General features: G+C 37.6%; 5 protein-coding genes across 11 annotated transcripts in view; 3 read left to right on the top strand and 2 right to left on the bottom strand.

The window, feature by feature from the left end:
- The first annotated feature begins 1 nt into the window (after position 1).
- Positions 2–1,409, top strand: LOC111456543. The gene is made up of 4 exons (XM_023098492.1): positions 2–227; positions 334–553; positions 677–722; positions 1,126–1,409. Exons 1-4 carry the CDS (start codon positions 104–106, stop codon positions 1,243–1,245), a joined length of 510 nt encoding a protein of 169 aa, XP_022954260.1. The 5' UTR covers positions 2–103; the 3' UTR covers positions 1,246–1,409.
- Positions 1,410–1,669: 260 nt separating this feature from the next.
- On the bottom strand, positions 1,670–5,539 carry LOC111455604 (protein FAR1-RELATED SEQUENCE 7-like). Of its 2 annotated transcripts, none has more exons than XM_023097383.1 (3): positions 5,135–5,539; positions 4,728–5,025; positions 1,670–4,218 (listed from the first exon to the last, which is right to left on the bottom strand). In XM_023097383.1, the coding sequence occupies exon 3, from the start codon at positions 4,181–4,183 to the stop codon at positions 1,898–1,900; it is 2,286 nt and encodes a 761-aa protein (XP_022953151.1). In that variant the 5' UTR covers positions 4,184–4,218; positions 4,728–5,025; positions 5,135–5,539; the 3' UTR covers positions 1,670–1,897. The 2 variants fall into 2 exon arrangements, with proteins under 2 accessions (XP_022953151.1, XP_022953139.1); XM_023097371.1 differs by having other exon boundaries at positions 1,670–4,223; positions 5,135–5,537.
- A 372-nt stretch (positions 5,540–5,911) lies between these two features.
- LOC111456031 (BSD domain-containing protein 1-like) lies at positions 5,912–7,440 on the bottom strand. The gene has a single exon (XM_023097771.1). It carries the CDS (start codon positions 7,354–7,356, stop codon positions 6,073–6,075), a length of 1,284 nt encoding a protein of 427 aa, XP_022953539.1. The 5' UTR covers positions 7,357–7,440; the 3' UTR covers positions 5,912–6,072.
- Positions 7,441–9,560: 2,120 nt separating this feature from the next.
- Positions 9,561–14,215, top strand: LOC111455308 (putative E3 ubiquitin-protein ligase RF298). Of its 5 annotated transcripts, XM_023097112.1 has the most exons (4): positions 9,561–9,877; positions 10,019–10,054; positions 10,368–12,536; positions 13,467–14,215. In XM_023097112.1, the coding sequence occupies exons 3-4, from the start codon at positions 10,374–10,376 to the stop codon at positions 14,007–14,009; spliced, it is 2,706 nt and encodes a 901-aa protein (XP_022952880.1). In that variant the 5' UTR covers positions 9,561–9,877; positions 10,019–10,054; positions 10,368–10,373; the 3' UTR covers positions 14,010–14,215. The 5 variants fall into 5 exon arrangements, with proteins under 5 accessions (XP_022952880.1, XP_022952965.1, XP_022952723.1 ...); XM_023097197.1 differs by lacking the exon at positions 10,019–10,054 and having other exon boundaries at positions 9,561–9,796; XM_023096955.1 differs by lacking the exon at positions 10,019–10,054.
- LOC111456233 (putative TrmH family tRNA/rRNA methyltransferase) overlaps positions 14,029–14,400 on the top strand; it is a 5,778-nt gene continuing 5,406 nt past the window's right edge. Inside the window, exon 1 of one of the 2 annotated variants that reach the window (XM_023098152.1) lies at positions 14,029–14,172. In XM_023098152.1, the coding sequence (XP_022953920.1) occupies positions 14,116–14,172 (57 nt within the window). In that variant the 5' untranslated portion in view covers positions 14,029–14,115. The remainder of the gene's footprint in view (positions 14,173–14,400) is intronic. The other variant, XM_023098081.1, reaches the window with a different exon arrangement.

Below are 14,400 nucleotides of genomic sequence, written 5' to 3'. Positions count from 1 at the left end.
ATGTATGTCCCTTTATATCCATCTATCTTATGAGCTCAGGGCAAGGAGGTGACTTTCATTCTCTCTCGTTCTCTTTCTTGGCTTCTCTAAGCTCCAAAAATCCATGGCTACTCAAGTGCGATCTGCAGTTTCCGTCCTTCTAGTTCTTAATCTCGTACTCTACTTCATCATCACTGTCATTGCTTCGTGGGCGGTAAATCACGCGTTGGAGAAGTCTTTCGAATCAGGTAACTTTCGACTCACGTCTCCAACTTTATCAACCATATACAACAAATCAGAATGTTAGTAGTAAGTTTGGGTCTCTCTAAATGTTCTTTTTGTATGAATTTGTAGCATCGACGTTGGCACTGCCAGCCCACTTGTTTCCGATGTACTTCCCCATCGGAAACATGGCGACGGGATTCTTTATTATCTTCTCTTTGATTGCTGGGATTGTTGGAATGGCAACATCAGCCACAGGTATCACCAATGTCTCAAAATGGAATGCCTCAAACGTACACACAGCATCTGCTTCCTCTCTTGCAACTTGGGCAGTCACTGTTCTTGCTATGGGGTAATTTTTATACACTTCTTTTTTCCCTCTCTGTTCTCTTTACAGTAAATCAGTTTTCCAATGGTAATTTGATTATGAACTTCGTATTTAATAATTTACTGTTTTCTTTACTCTGTTTTCCAGGTTTGCATGGAAAGAAATTGAACTTGGTTGGACAAATGGAAACTTGGTAAGACAGGCATTGTCTGGAACAGTTCCCACTTTTTAACTTTTCTCTTACTTTCATTCTTGAAGAAGCTTGTTGGGTAATGTTTGTTAAATTCCAATTTCAAGTCTTCAAGCTAGAAGCTTTTCAAGTACATAAGTGTCTAGACCCTAAAGAAGGAAGGGTTTTTTAATGACTTGTTTTTCCTTTTTGGTACTTTCTATATCGCTATACGATCTCGTAGTTGCATACGTGGTTCATATACATTATTCTACTTTATCAATCCACGTAATACGAACTAATAAAACTAGAAATAAAACGACAATTCAAAGGCCAAGACTACTTTATAGAACTAGAAATCACATGGTTCTATATATGGTTGTACGACTGAAAGATTGAAATGTGGAATATTTGTATTTGTACACAGAGGACTTTGGAGGTAATGACAATCATCACAAGTGCAACTCAATTGTTATGCACAGGCGCTATCCAAGTTGGGGTTGAAGAGATGATTGTTAGTAGCAACCGAATTGGCGGAAGGGTTTGAACCAAACATGCATGAATACATGTACAAACCAATAGCTTGGAACTTCAAACACCCTTTTGATTTCTTTTTCTGTAATTTTTTAATTTTCTAATTGTGTTCTTTCATGTATTGATTCCGTGTGGATTTGATGTTGAGGTGATGATATGTCACCTGTATTTGTTTTCCTTTTTCTTTTTAAATCTTATAACATGTGAGCTTGAAAATACAAAATTAAATAAAAAAAAAAGGCTTGGATAATTGTTGTTTATAAGTTCATGGTGATTGTCTAGACGACTGCCCTGAAAAGGGATCTATCTTCAAGTGTTATACGAGTTGTATCACTTCAAAGAATCAACAATATACGAGGGCGTGGATTCGAGCCTATGACCTTTTAGTTTAACTAGTTGAACTATGCTCGGTTAGACGCTATATTCAAATATAAACTCATTCTAAGTAATCCAAATTCTTTTCATTTACATATTATAAACATTCACGTATGACATATCCAGAAAAGGATCATCCCCACAACTCAATATCATGGTTTCTGGATCACAATCTAAAGTCATCCACTGACCAACCAAAAAAAAAAAAAGAAGAAGAAGAAGAAGAAGAAGAAGAAGCATGTGCATGCAGTATAAAATTGAGAACAGAGATATCTATCTAACCTCCATATTTATCTTTGCCAACGGAGTTTCCTTCCACCCTCTCGCATGATCTCATATGCAAGTTTGTACTTTTCAAGAGATGTTGCACCAGCCTCAATGTATTTACAAGCAGCTTCTCTCAAGCTCCATAGCATCACGGCCTTGAGTTCTTGAGGGCCACCATCTGTGTCCACATCTAGCAATGTTCCATACTCGGCATTTCGAGTCCATCTGTGTAGGATGTAGCGGGGTGGAATTTCACTTATTCCTAATATTTGGAACACCCTCAGAATATGTCTACACAGTATCCCTTCGTATTCAAACATTTTACAGCTACAATTCACCGTCAGGTTTGTCGATATCACTGTGACTACACATTTTTCATTGTCATTTTCGCAGCGACGCACCAGGTATCTGCTGAGAGCCACTTCCTCGTAAATCTTGAACCCAAGATATCTGTAACAGTGCAGGAGTTCTTTCTGGAACACCTTGAACACTGCGTGAGTATAGAGCCTTAGACATTGCTCTTCTACTGGTTCTTTTGTTTGCAGAAAACCTTGTAAGTTTAGAGAGTTCAAACTCTCTTTTCTTTCTTCATCACGGCGTCTCTCCAACCCAATTTCGTAACGAGAAATGAACTCTGCAAGTGGTGTTTGAGCATTGAATGCTGCACCAAAACACGATTCGAAATTGTCAGTCGTGGGGATGCCTGCAAAAAATGTTCCCCGCAAGAACAATGGAACCCAGTTATTACGCTTTATGTACATCTCTTTAAACCAAGCATTGTCTTTCAACCCATACTTTCCCACAAGCATGTTCCACCCAACATCAAATTCTTCAGCAGTCTGACTCTGATAAATGCATTTTTCATACTCAAATCTAAAAGTTTCATCCAGCATGTTAAGATTATCTTGCTCCTTTTTCCGGATTTGCCACGATGAAAAACAGTGTAAAGTTCGGGGGAAGACTTGGGCGACGGCTTGTTGAATCGCCTTGTCCTGATCGGCAATTATTGAAAGTGGGTGGCAACCTGACATTGCTCTAAGCCACGTTTGAAACAGCCATGAGAAGGATTCCACAGATTCTTCAGCAATTAAAGCACAGGCAAGAAGAACAGGTTGTTTATGGTGATTAACTCCAAAAAAAGTAGCAAATGGAACCGCATAAGCACTTTTCCTATATGAAGTGTCGAGGATAATGGTATCACCAAACTGACTACAAGAAAATCTAGACCTTCCATCTGCCCAGAAAACGCTCATGCAGTTAGAATTCTCAACTTCTACAGCATAAAAGAATCCAGTATCTTCTGCTTGCTTGGATTGGAAATATTCAAAAAGACCTGGGTACCAATCACTACCAATTTTGTTCTCCCGAGTTCTCTTGATGACGATCCCATAGTTCAAGTTAACTGGTTCCTTGCCTTCGAATCCACCATTCAGTTCCCCTGTGAACCTTTTCGAAACTGTTAGATTTCTTTTTTGAGTTTCTGGTTGAGGCTCAAGATCATGATTATGCTCTTTCTTAAGGCGGTCTACAACCCATTTTCCAGATTCATGCCTCTTGATCCTCATAAACGCCCCACAGCCTAATCTTGATGGATGTTGAAATCCCTCCTTAGAGCACACAAATCGCCTCGATGTAATTGAACCACTGTTTTTTGATCGAAACAATTGACCAATGCGTATTCTAAATCCTGCATTTGCAGCATATGCGTTATAAAACTGATATGCCTCATTTGCTGAATTGAACTCCAGACCAACACAAGGCTCACCCCTTGGTGGTATTACGTTTCCTCTCTCATTTAAATGCTTTGAATCAATAATTCCTGAAGAACAGGAGAAGGCATGTTCAACATCCTTGAATAGATGAATTTTTCGTCTATGAGAAACATTAACCATCAATTTTGCAGATCTAGGAGCCTTAACTTGAAAAGTAGGAAGGGTTTCCCCCCCATCATCATGCTCAAAGTGATGATTGTGATCTTTGTGAAAAAGGTCAATGACCCACATCCCAGAATCACGCCTCTGTACTCGTATGACTGCTGGACAGCCTGTGCGTGAACTAAGCTGAAACCCCTCTTTTGAACACACAAATCTGCGAGATGATACCGTACCATCAGTTCGTGATCTGTACAACTGACCTATTCGAACCTTAAATCCAACACGCTGTGCATATGAACTATAGAAATTAAGTGCTGCATCAGATGAATCGAACTCTTGCCCCACAAATGGTTCAAGCATACAATTCCCATCATTCTCTCCACCCAGTTCATCTGTTGCACGCACCATATCAATTGGATATGCCTTCACAATCATAGCATTCTCACACTGTTCATTGTTAAGATCAGTATCTGAACTGCAAATTACAGAACACACATCAAATAACAGCAAATGAACAAGAAACCAAAAACAACAACAAAGCAATGAGCTCCCGAGGTTGCAGTTTCAGGCAAGATTCTTTCGAGCATAGACAAAAGTAGAAACAAAAGACATCTTATGAAAAGAACAGCATAAGAACAGAGTTCCAGAAAGATGAATCACTTCGTAAGAGAAGAAGCGGATTAAAAACTTGCAGCAAGTAAGCTCAAGCGTACAGTTCTTCTATTAGAATATTCTTATGGCACAATCTCAAATAACGAAATAGAATTCCATAACTTCCTACTGTAGAAGATGCATCACAGACAGAAGAACCAACGAAATTCTCCAAGTGTAAAAAGATAGAAAAAGACAGAGAAACGAACTGAAATCAGAAGAATCACAGATCCTCAGACGACCAAAAACCAGTCCCCATGAAATGAACCAACGAACAAGAAGAAAACAGGCAAATTCAAAGGAACAATAGAACGAACAAAAATTCTACCTCGTGACGTTCGTCAAGTTAGTGCCCAAAAGCTTGTCCATCAATGAAGAGAGAGAGAAGCAAAGCGTTGCGGATTGCAAGGACTCCGTACCCCCGACACAATTCCCTCTATTACAGCATATCAAACTCACCGGAGATCCTCTATGAATACTTTCTGCCGCGAGATAGCACCATCGGAATTCTCACAAAACCCAAACGGAAAATTCTTCTCCCTATCCGCCCGGCCATGCCCCTCATCCTCTTCAACCTTCGCCCCCTAGGGCTTGACCATTCGTTAGGCTAACAATCAATCGCGACACTGTATGGTATATATATATATATATTATTTATATGTGTATCTTTATAATATATATATATATATATATATATAGAGAGAGAGAGAGAGAGAGAGAGAGAGAGAGACTAACGTGAAAGGCTGAGTTACCGCGGCGATCTGCTGGGCATCTAGATCCAAGGGCTAGAAGAGCGTCTGTGATGAACAGTGGTGGTTGATTACAACATATAAGCTTCATCATCTTTGTCCTCGTCTCTACCAGACTGCCACTGCCCATCCACCGACCCACTCTGACACGTCTGAGATGCGCTCTTCTATAAGGGAAGTCCACGATGCTCTTCAACATCATATGAACATAATTCTTTCCATTTTTGATCTACTCTCAAACTGTACACTGCAGGTGGCATCAAGACTATAAAGCTAATCACTCCTCAAATGGATTTTGTTCTTAAATTTATTCACATACCAAAAAATTGAGAAAGGATCTTAACAACTTTAAAATTTTAATTTGATCCACTATATACTCGTGAGATATATTAATCTGTCTTATTGTCGAGAAATTACTATCAAAACGAAACTCGAGTCCATTCATAAAACAATAGATCAAAAGTTCGATAAATAATATTTTGTTTAGGATTTGGAAACAAAAACAAAATGTTTAAAAGTTCAATTGATTTCATAATCATTTCAATATTGGTTGAGTTGTATTCGTGACAATTTTGTATAATCTAATGTACAGGAAAGAAATTGCAAAAGAAGTTCTGTTCGTGTTCTAATCCCATCGCTCAATAAGTTGCAAAAGAAATCTACCTCCGACGATTATGGTGAGACAACCACTAAACTGCCTCATTCAATAATTTTTGGAAGTTTCGAACTTCCAAGTGATTGTAATCTGTGATCAACACCCAGATGAAACAAATAGAGGAGCCAATTTGTACAACGGACAATGAGATATGAACAGTGATCACAACCCAAATGAATATGCTTTTTATCAACGAAAGCAGTCACCAAATCATGGAGTCTATGAACTGTAAGTTGAGATTTTGAAAAGAAAACAAAATTTTACTTTCTTCATGATTTAGTACATTCATCTTCATCCTCAATTTCCCAACTCAGATCCTCCTCTTCCTCTGCCACAATCAGCCGCTTGATCAAACCAATCTTTTGTGCACTGCCACTACTGGAGGTATTGTTCTTGGCCTCATCAATGGTTCCAATGTCTTCAATTTCATCCCATCCAAGTTCTTCTTCCCCGGAAGATCGACTGGAAATGATCGAAATGTCGCTGTCTTTGCAGGAATCACCACTGTCTCCTCTTCCATCTGCAGCCAATTTTTCACCAACTTTCTCTTCCAGCTTCCTATTACTGTCCTCTGTTGGATCATCAGAAACAGCAATTTTCTTAGAGATGGCACTCTCTGAACTGTCACTTTCTCTCTTCTCAGTACTGAGAGCGCCACTGGATTCATCCTTTGACTGCAACTCAGCATTATTCCCTTCTTCTTCTTCATCATCGTCAACATCCCAACTCAAATCTTCCTCATCTTCTGCAGAAATGGCTCTCCTCACGAGCTTAACTCTGGCTTCTTCTGCTTGCTTAAGCTTGTGAAGCCTGTAAAAGTATCTACTCCAGAAGAACTCACGGACGATTGTACTTGGAACTATCGTCCGATAAATCTCCCGAACATCCTCGCTTTCTTTCATCAAATTATCGATTTCCTGCTCTTTATCTTCCAATACAAAACCTAATTTCCAATTTTTGTAATCCTCTAAATCCTTAGGTTCCTCCAAATACGTATCCAGGTCTCGCTGAATCGCAATCAATTGCGTATTGAACCTATTATACTGTTTGAATTCGAGATTTCTACTATTGCTACTTCCTAATTGGTTTGACGAAAGAACAACATCGCTATTATTTTCATGATTTCCCGAAACAAGATCAGAAGCTAATAACGTATCCCTACCATGTGAGATAATCTTCGAAGTCGATTTCCAAACGGCACTACCGATATCGTCAATGGCTTGGCCGACCGACTCCAGCGACTCCTGCGCAACGGACGCACCGACATCGAGCGTCGTCGGAAGGTCCTTCACGGCACGCGATGCGACGTCTCGAATCACCGATGTCTCCTTCTTCAATCCGGATCCTAATTCCTCAAGCTCACGGCGGTAGTTCGAAATTACAGATTCCGACGTGGTCGCGAGAGTCTTGATCAGGCCGCCGAAGCTCCAAGCAGAACTCGTATTGGAGATATTAGAAACCGTATCATCGTCGTGGTCGTTGTCGTCCTGTTCCTCCTCCGCATCGGACAGTTCCGAAGGTCCGTCGGCAGAGAAGACTGAAAACAGATCCATCGGAACAAATGGAATGCGAGATTTTGAATTGGGAGCTTCCTGAAAAAAATGAATAATGATCACGACCGGTTGCAGAGGGGCAAAAGTGGAATAAGACGTATCTATTGAAAAAGCTTGCCGGTGGGCTATTTATAAAGAGAAATTTATTTATTTATTACTATTATTATTATTTTTAATTACGGTATTAACAAAAATTAGGTTTAGTTTTGGACAATTTGGTTACATTCTAATAGATTTATATTGATTTACTAAACCCTGTGTTCAAATGGGCCCAAGCCCATAAGATATCCTTCATGGGCCCATCTCAAAACAATTTTGTTTGGCCCAAAATTTTATGAAATTTATAAATATTATTTTATTAATAAATTTATATTTTAAGGATATTGTCACTAACTTATATCAAATTTTAATTTTTTTAATGTAAAAAATGACGTGTTAATTAGGATCAGTGAGCTTCAAAGAAGAGAGAAGATAAGTCCAACGTAACTCGTTGCGAGGTCCTTTGGATTGTGGGTAAGCACCAAAGACCGACCTCAAACTCAAAATCATCCCTAGTTCATGGGTCAAGGCTTGAAGTACCCGTTGAATCATCATGTCGCTGCTAAAGAAGACATCATCGGTGTTCGTTGGTTTGGTCCTCTAATTCCAAACTAATATTGATTTAAGGTTTTTTTGGCTTGTGGTTAAACGTCAAAGGTTGACTTTTAGCTCAAAATAACCACTAGTTTCTGGGATAAGAGTTGAATCACTCGTTAAACTGTCACGTCACTGATGAAGAAGACACCATCACTGTTCGTTGGCTATAGAAGAGCACACTTCGAGCATTCAACAAATATTTTATACACTCAAATATTTAACTTGCTAAAAATCTATTTTTTTAATAAAGTTTAAAATTAATTAAACTATTTAAAGAATATAAAAAATAAGAAATAAGTTTTAAATATTTAAAAATATTTTTAAGTATTGTAATTTTCATTCATTTAAACTAAAATGTCTCTTTCTAAAATTTCAAAATTCCAATTTATATACCAAAAGTCCACTTGCCCCCTTTTTATATTATTTATTAATATAAACATATTACGTGTCTGCATAATATTTTTTGTTTGAGAAAAAAACACAACATATGTATATCATGTTAACATAAATGACGTCATTAATACTTTTTTATATAAATATAAGAATTATTAAATAAGAAAACCGACAACCCACCAAAACAAATTCCTAAATTTAGAAAATTTATTATTATTATTATAATTATTTTGTGGATAAAGTAATAATAAATAAATAAATAAATACAACCAATATTTTAAAAAATTTAAGTTAACTCTCTTATTTTTATTATACTTGAACAAATCCAATTAAAACACATATCAAGTGTTCATATGAGTTGAGGACGATAAAAATTGAACTTTTAGAAAATAAAAAAATTTTGGATCAGTTTACGAGTCGACATTTTCTATTAATTCTATTTGAGTTGTTTGGAAATTTCAAATAGTTTCGAAAGATTTTTTTCCATCTATATGCACCTTTATTATAAGACGTGAAAAGAAAATAATTTTTAAAATTTTAATTGAAAAATTCCGAAATAGGTAATATTTATTACATCAGCAATTGGAGACCATTTTAACATGCATTATATATATAGTATTTAGACTCTAAATATTAGCCACTAATTTAAAAATTGTTCCATTTATATATATATGTAAAGATTGGTAGGTACTTAACCATGGTAAGTTAGAGAAGGCAATTCAGATAACCCTGGTTAGGTTAAGAAGAAAGCCAAAAAGAAAGCATTAAAATTCAGCAACGCCTGAGGCCAAAATCTTCCGTCAGAGAGAGACGCNGAGGAGTAGAATGACGATTATGCCCCTAACATGGGTACGTGAAATTAGTGTGACACTTTAAATATGCTCGTGTCCTTTATCGAATTTTCCCTCGCGTCTTCTCCACGTCATCCATCGGGACATGTGCTATGCAAAAGTGTGCATGTGTTGTGTTAGATTATTGTTATTATTTTTATGGAAAATATTGTACAATTTTCAAAATTGTTTACTCATGAGTTGACTCAAGATGAAAAAAACAAAAAACAAAAAACTTTTTATTCATTTAAATTTCACAATAATTTAATATTTTATCGTAAACAGAAAGAAAAATAAGAAGCGAAAAAAAAAAAAAAAAAAAAAAAAAAAAAAAAAAAAAAAAAAAAAAAAAAAAAAAAAAAAAAAAAAAAACCACAAGAAATTAAAAAAAGAAAGAAAGAAAGAAAAGCTTCTTACATGGATTTCGCTTTCTGATTTCATCGATATTCTTCTGACTTTGTATTTCCTTCCAGTCTTCGATTCTTCCAACTCGCCAGTTTGAATCGGGTGCGTTTCTGCGGATTGTTTCCCTGCTGGTTCTTCAACATTCAATTCTCGAGTTTCTGTTTGGAGGAGAGGAGGATCTTCTTCTTCTGTACTTTTACCAGTCTCTTCCCAATATATAATTGGTCATTAAGTTTTTAGTTCCTTGGATCTACGAGGTTGGTTTTTGTATTCAATTCGCGATGAATTTGGTACTGGATGAATGTAGTTTTTGCTCGTGTTCCATGTGTAGATTCTTCTTCAGTTTCTGCTTTCGGTGTTTGTTTGTTTTGTGATTGATTTATTCTCTTCCGACGCAGATTTTGATTATCTCGATTTTAATACTGAGATTCGAGGTATGCGTTTTAGTTTCTTAGTTAGATGAATACTCCAGGTTCTGGATTGTTTAGTTCTTGGTTTTGTTTGTACCATCAGCTGATGAATTTTGAGGTGTTTATGATTCATTCATGCGATGATAGTTTTTTTTTTTTTTTTTTTTTTTTTTCTTTCTTTCGGTTTGCATAAAATTGATATTCATGGTTTTCCAACTGCATTGAGGTATGGGAGAAGTTTGGTACCTTTACTTGTGAAGTGTATATTTATCTACACGAGAGAAAGAGGAAAAATGATAGCTAGATTAAGGTATTCATACATTGTTGTCTTGTACAGTGATAAATGGCATCAATGGTCGCTAAGCCGAGTTGTCCTGCTACTAGCAACCATGGGCCTTCTTCAGTGCTTGTCCAGGAAAAAGGAAGTAGGAATAAGAGGAAATACCGAGCAGATCCACCTTTAGGGGACCTGAATAAGATCACATCTTCATCTCAAGATGAATGTCCGAGTTATGATTTTTCAGCTGAGAAATTTGAGATTAGTTCAAGTCTGGGGCAAATCGGTGCGTGTGATCTGTGTAGCATTAGTCAAGAATTTTCTGCTGGATTGAAACTCGATCTCGGATTGTCCAATGGAGGCTCTCCTGATGTTGGGATAGACTGGCCAAGAGGGGAACTAGAAGTTGATGAGTTCCAAGATGTTGATTGGAGTGACCTTACAGAAGCTCAGCTGGTAGAACTAATTTTATGCAATTTAGACACAATATTCAAGGCTGCAATCAAGAAAGTTGTTGCTTCTGGATTCACTGAAGAGGTTGCTATAAAAGCCATCTCGAGGTCTGGCATTTGTTTTGGTTGTAAAGATATCATGTCGAATGTAGTGGACAATACCTTAGCTTTCCTTAGAAGTGGCCAAGAAATTGATCAATCTAGGGAACACTATTTTGAGGATTTACAGCAACTAGAAAAATATATTTTAGCTGAATTAGTTTGTGTTCTACGAGAGGTTAGGCCTTACTTCAGCACTGGCGATGCAATGTGGTGCTTATTGGTCAGTGACATGAGTGTATCTCATGCATGTACAATGGATAGTGACCCGTCTAACGCAGGTGTCTGCGATGGGACTTCGAATGAGGGTTCAACTAACTCTACCCCACAGTTAAAAGCAGAAGCCAAAAGCTCTGAGTTGAATTTTCCTAAGCCTCTTAAGCCAATTTCTCCAATCAGCTGTGCTCATAGTTCTCAATCCGATGGACCAGCCACTCTAGGAGTTCCTAATCTTACTAAACCAAAGGACCCATTATTTTCAAGTGTATCAGTATCAGATAAAGAACTGCAAAATTCTGCCTCTGATGTTGCTAGGGAATCATTTAATGTGGCTGGAAACCCTCAAACTTCCGTGGCTGAAGAAAAAATTGGGAGCAGCAGAAGGGTTCATTCTAATATAACGAAGAGAGAATACATGCTACGACAAAAGTCGCTTCATGTGGATAAAAACTTTCGAACATATGGACCGAAAGGCCCATCAAGAGCTGGAAAGGTGACTGGTTTGGGGAGTTTGATGTTGGATAAGAAACTAAAGTCTGTTTCAGGCTCCACTGCAGTAAACTTTAAGAATGCTTCGCTGAAAATAAGCAAGGCTATGGGAATTGATGTGGCCCAAGACAATGGAAACCATAATCCTACCACCATCGACATTCCTTCTTCCTCTCTATCATTTAACTTGGAAAACAATAAAACTGCTTCTCCTTTTTCTAAGATCAATGTACTATCTTCAATGCCTGCGCCTAGTTCACCACTTGCATTACCAGCTACTAATACTTCTTCTGCGCTACCAGCAGCTGAAACTGATCTTTCTCTTTCTTTGCCCACTAAAAGCAATGAGCCCTCGGTGCCTATCAGCTGCAATACTGAGCCTTCTACAAGTAGTTTTGTTGAGAAGCCTTATGAAAAGTCCCTTGGGCAGTGGTTTCCTAAGGATAAGAAGGATGAGATGGTTTTGAAATTAGTACCAAGAGCTCGGGAATTACAAAGTCAGTTGCAAGAGTGGATGGAGTGGGCCAATCAAAAGGTCATGCAGGCTGCAAGGAGGCTAAGTAAGGACAAGGCTGAACTAAAGACTTTGAAGCAAGAAAAGGAGGAAGTTGAACGGCTGAAAAAGGAGAAGCAGACTTTGGAGGAAAATACCAAGAAGAAGCTTTCTGAGATGGAACATGCATTGTGCAAGGCTAGTGGGCAGGTTGAACTTGCTAACTCTGCTGTTAGAAGGCTTGAGGTGGAGAATGCTGCTCTACGACAGGAGATGGAGGTTGCAAAATTACGGGCTACAGAATCAGCTGCTACCTTTCAGGAGGTTTCTAAGAGGGAAAAGAAAACACTAGTAAACGTTCAATCATGGGAGAAGACGAAAATGTTGTTTCAGGAAGAACACACAGTCGAAAAACGAAAATTGAAACAACTAATACAGGAACTTGAGCAGGCCAGGGATGTCCAGGAACAACTTGAGGTATGTTTTAACAATTTATTCTTTGTTCTCTTATGAGTTTTAGCTACAATCTTTTGTGCCTTGATTATTAATTTTGGCAACTCGCAACTGTTGAACTGATGGGGTCATAAGAAAAATGACAATAAATTGGATGGTTTATCAAAATTTCATTACTTCCCAGGAATAATTATGAGACACTAAATTATGCTTTTACCCGTAGATCGTCGAAAAGAAATAACTGCCGTAGGAAAGGAGTCCACGCGGTGTTAACAATGTGTACTCCACGTTACCTTTCCTAGGGTGTTTCAATTGAAATTAAATCCTATTCTGCATAGATCATTTTGCACACTTTTGCTGTCCTAGTTCCTGGTATGTTTTCAGATTACTGGTTGATGTTTTCTCCCCGTTTAAAACATTAGAGCATGTTCTCCCATTTCCTTGTTGAACCTATTGTTTAGCTAATTCTGTAGCTGTTGAGCATGACGGATGTTACGAAAAGGTTTAAATTGTTATCCTTGGATTTTTTTCTTATACAGGTGGATGTTGCATCTCATTTTAGGTGCAATATTAAGATTACCTTACCTCGTTTGTTTTTTATTTTCCTCGATATTAAATTTCAATTTCAATTCTTATACGTCTTTTCTTGCTTGGTTGGTCTTGGTTTGCGTCGTTTTACATACGACGCATTTACTTCTCCAACAACATATGAACTTCTGAAGATTTGAGCATTATATACCTTGTTTATACCCTCGAAAGAAGAAAAAAAGAAATTTTGAAATGCTGTGTGTTTTATCTTGAACATATTTCCTTTGAGTTTTGTTATTGTGTTCCTAGTTTTGAGATATGTTTCTTATTGGTTTCAACGTTTCTTGACTTTCTCTGTTTCTCTTATTTCTATTAATTACGTGGCAACTTGTGGGCCCTTTCTCATTAACAAGGAACGTATCTCAGGGTAGAGGGAAAATGGAGGCGAGAGCAAAAGATGAGCTGCTCATGCAGGCTGCTTCATTGAGAAAGGAGAGAGAACAAATTGAAGCTTCATTGAAAGCAAAGGAGGATACAATAAAATTGAAAGCAGAAAACAATCTTTTGAAGTACAAAAGCGATATCCAAAAGCTTGAAAAAGAAATATCTCAGTTGAGACTTAAGACAGATTCTTCCAGAATTGCTGCTCTTAAGAGAGGCATCGACGGAAGTTATGCCAGTAGGCTTATAGATACCAGAAACAGCACAGATCACAACGAGTCCTGGACCCCGAATGTCTCGGAATCGATGAAGGATCTTTACGAGTACTCTGGAACTGGGAGTGTGAAGCGGGAACGGGAGTGTGTAATGTGTCTTTCGGAGGAGATGTCGGTAGTGTTTCTTCCATGTGCCCATCAGGTGGTGTGCACAACCTGCAATGAACTACATGAAAAACAAGGTATGAAAGATTGTCCTTCTTGTAGGAGCCCGATACAGCGGCGTATTCCAGTCCGTTATACTCGCTCGTAATCAGTTTTCGTGGTGAGTTGAGTTGAGTGTGTTTTGAATAATGTTGTGGGACTCCTCCTATGGAATGGAATAATGCATATGAATTACCTTCCCAAGTCTGCCTACTATGTTGGTTATTATCAATGCTTGCCTTACACACATCCCTCAGCAACTGTTGAACAAGGTACACTTTATCTTAAACTTATGAGCATCTAAGAAATTCGGCATCCAAAAATTTCAACTGCCTTCTCCTTTTCCCTTCTCTAATAATTTGTTAAAAAGGGATTTGTTAGGATATTTTGATTAATGTTTGCATTAAAATTAATCTTGTTTGCTTGAGATCTAAGTTGATTAATTAAAATCACATTTAGGCAAAGATTCCTTTTTTTTTTTTTTTTTTTTTTTTTTTTGA

This window comes from Cucurbita moschata, unplaced genomic scaffold, assembly GCF_002738365.1.
Source record: "Cucurbita moschata cultivar Rifu unplaced genomic scaffold, Cmos_1.0 Cmo_Scf00001, whole genome shotgun sequence".
NCBI classification, from domain to species: domain Eukaryota; kingdom Viridiplantae; phylum Streptophyta; class Magnoliopsida; order Cucurbitales; family Cucurbitaceae; genus Cucurbita; species Cucurbita moschata.
This window is presented reverse-complemented; position numbering and strand designations above follow the sequence as displayed.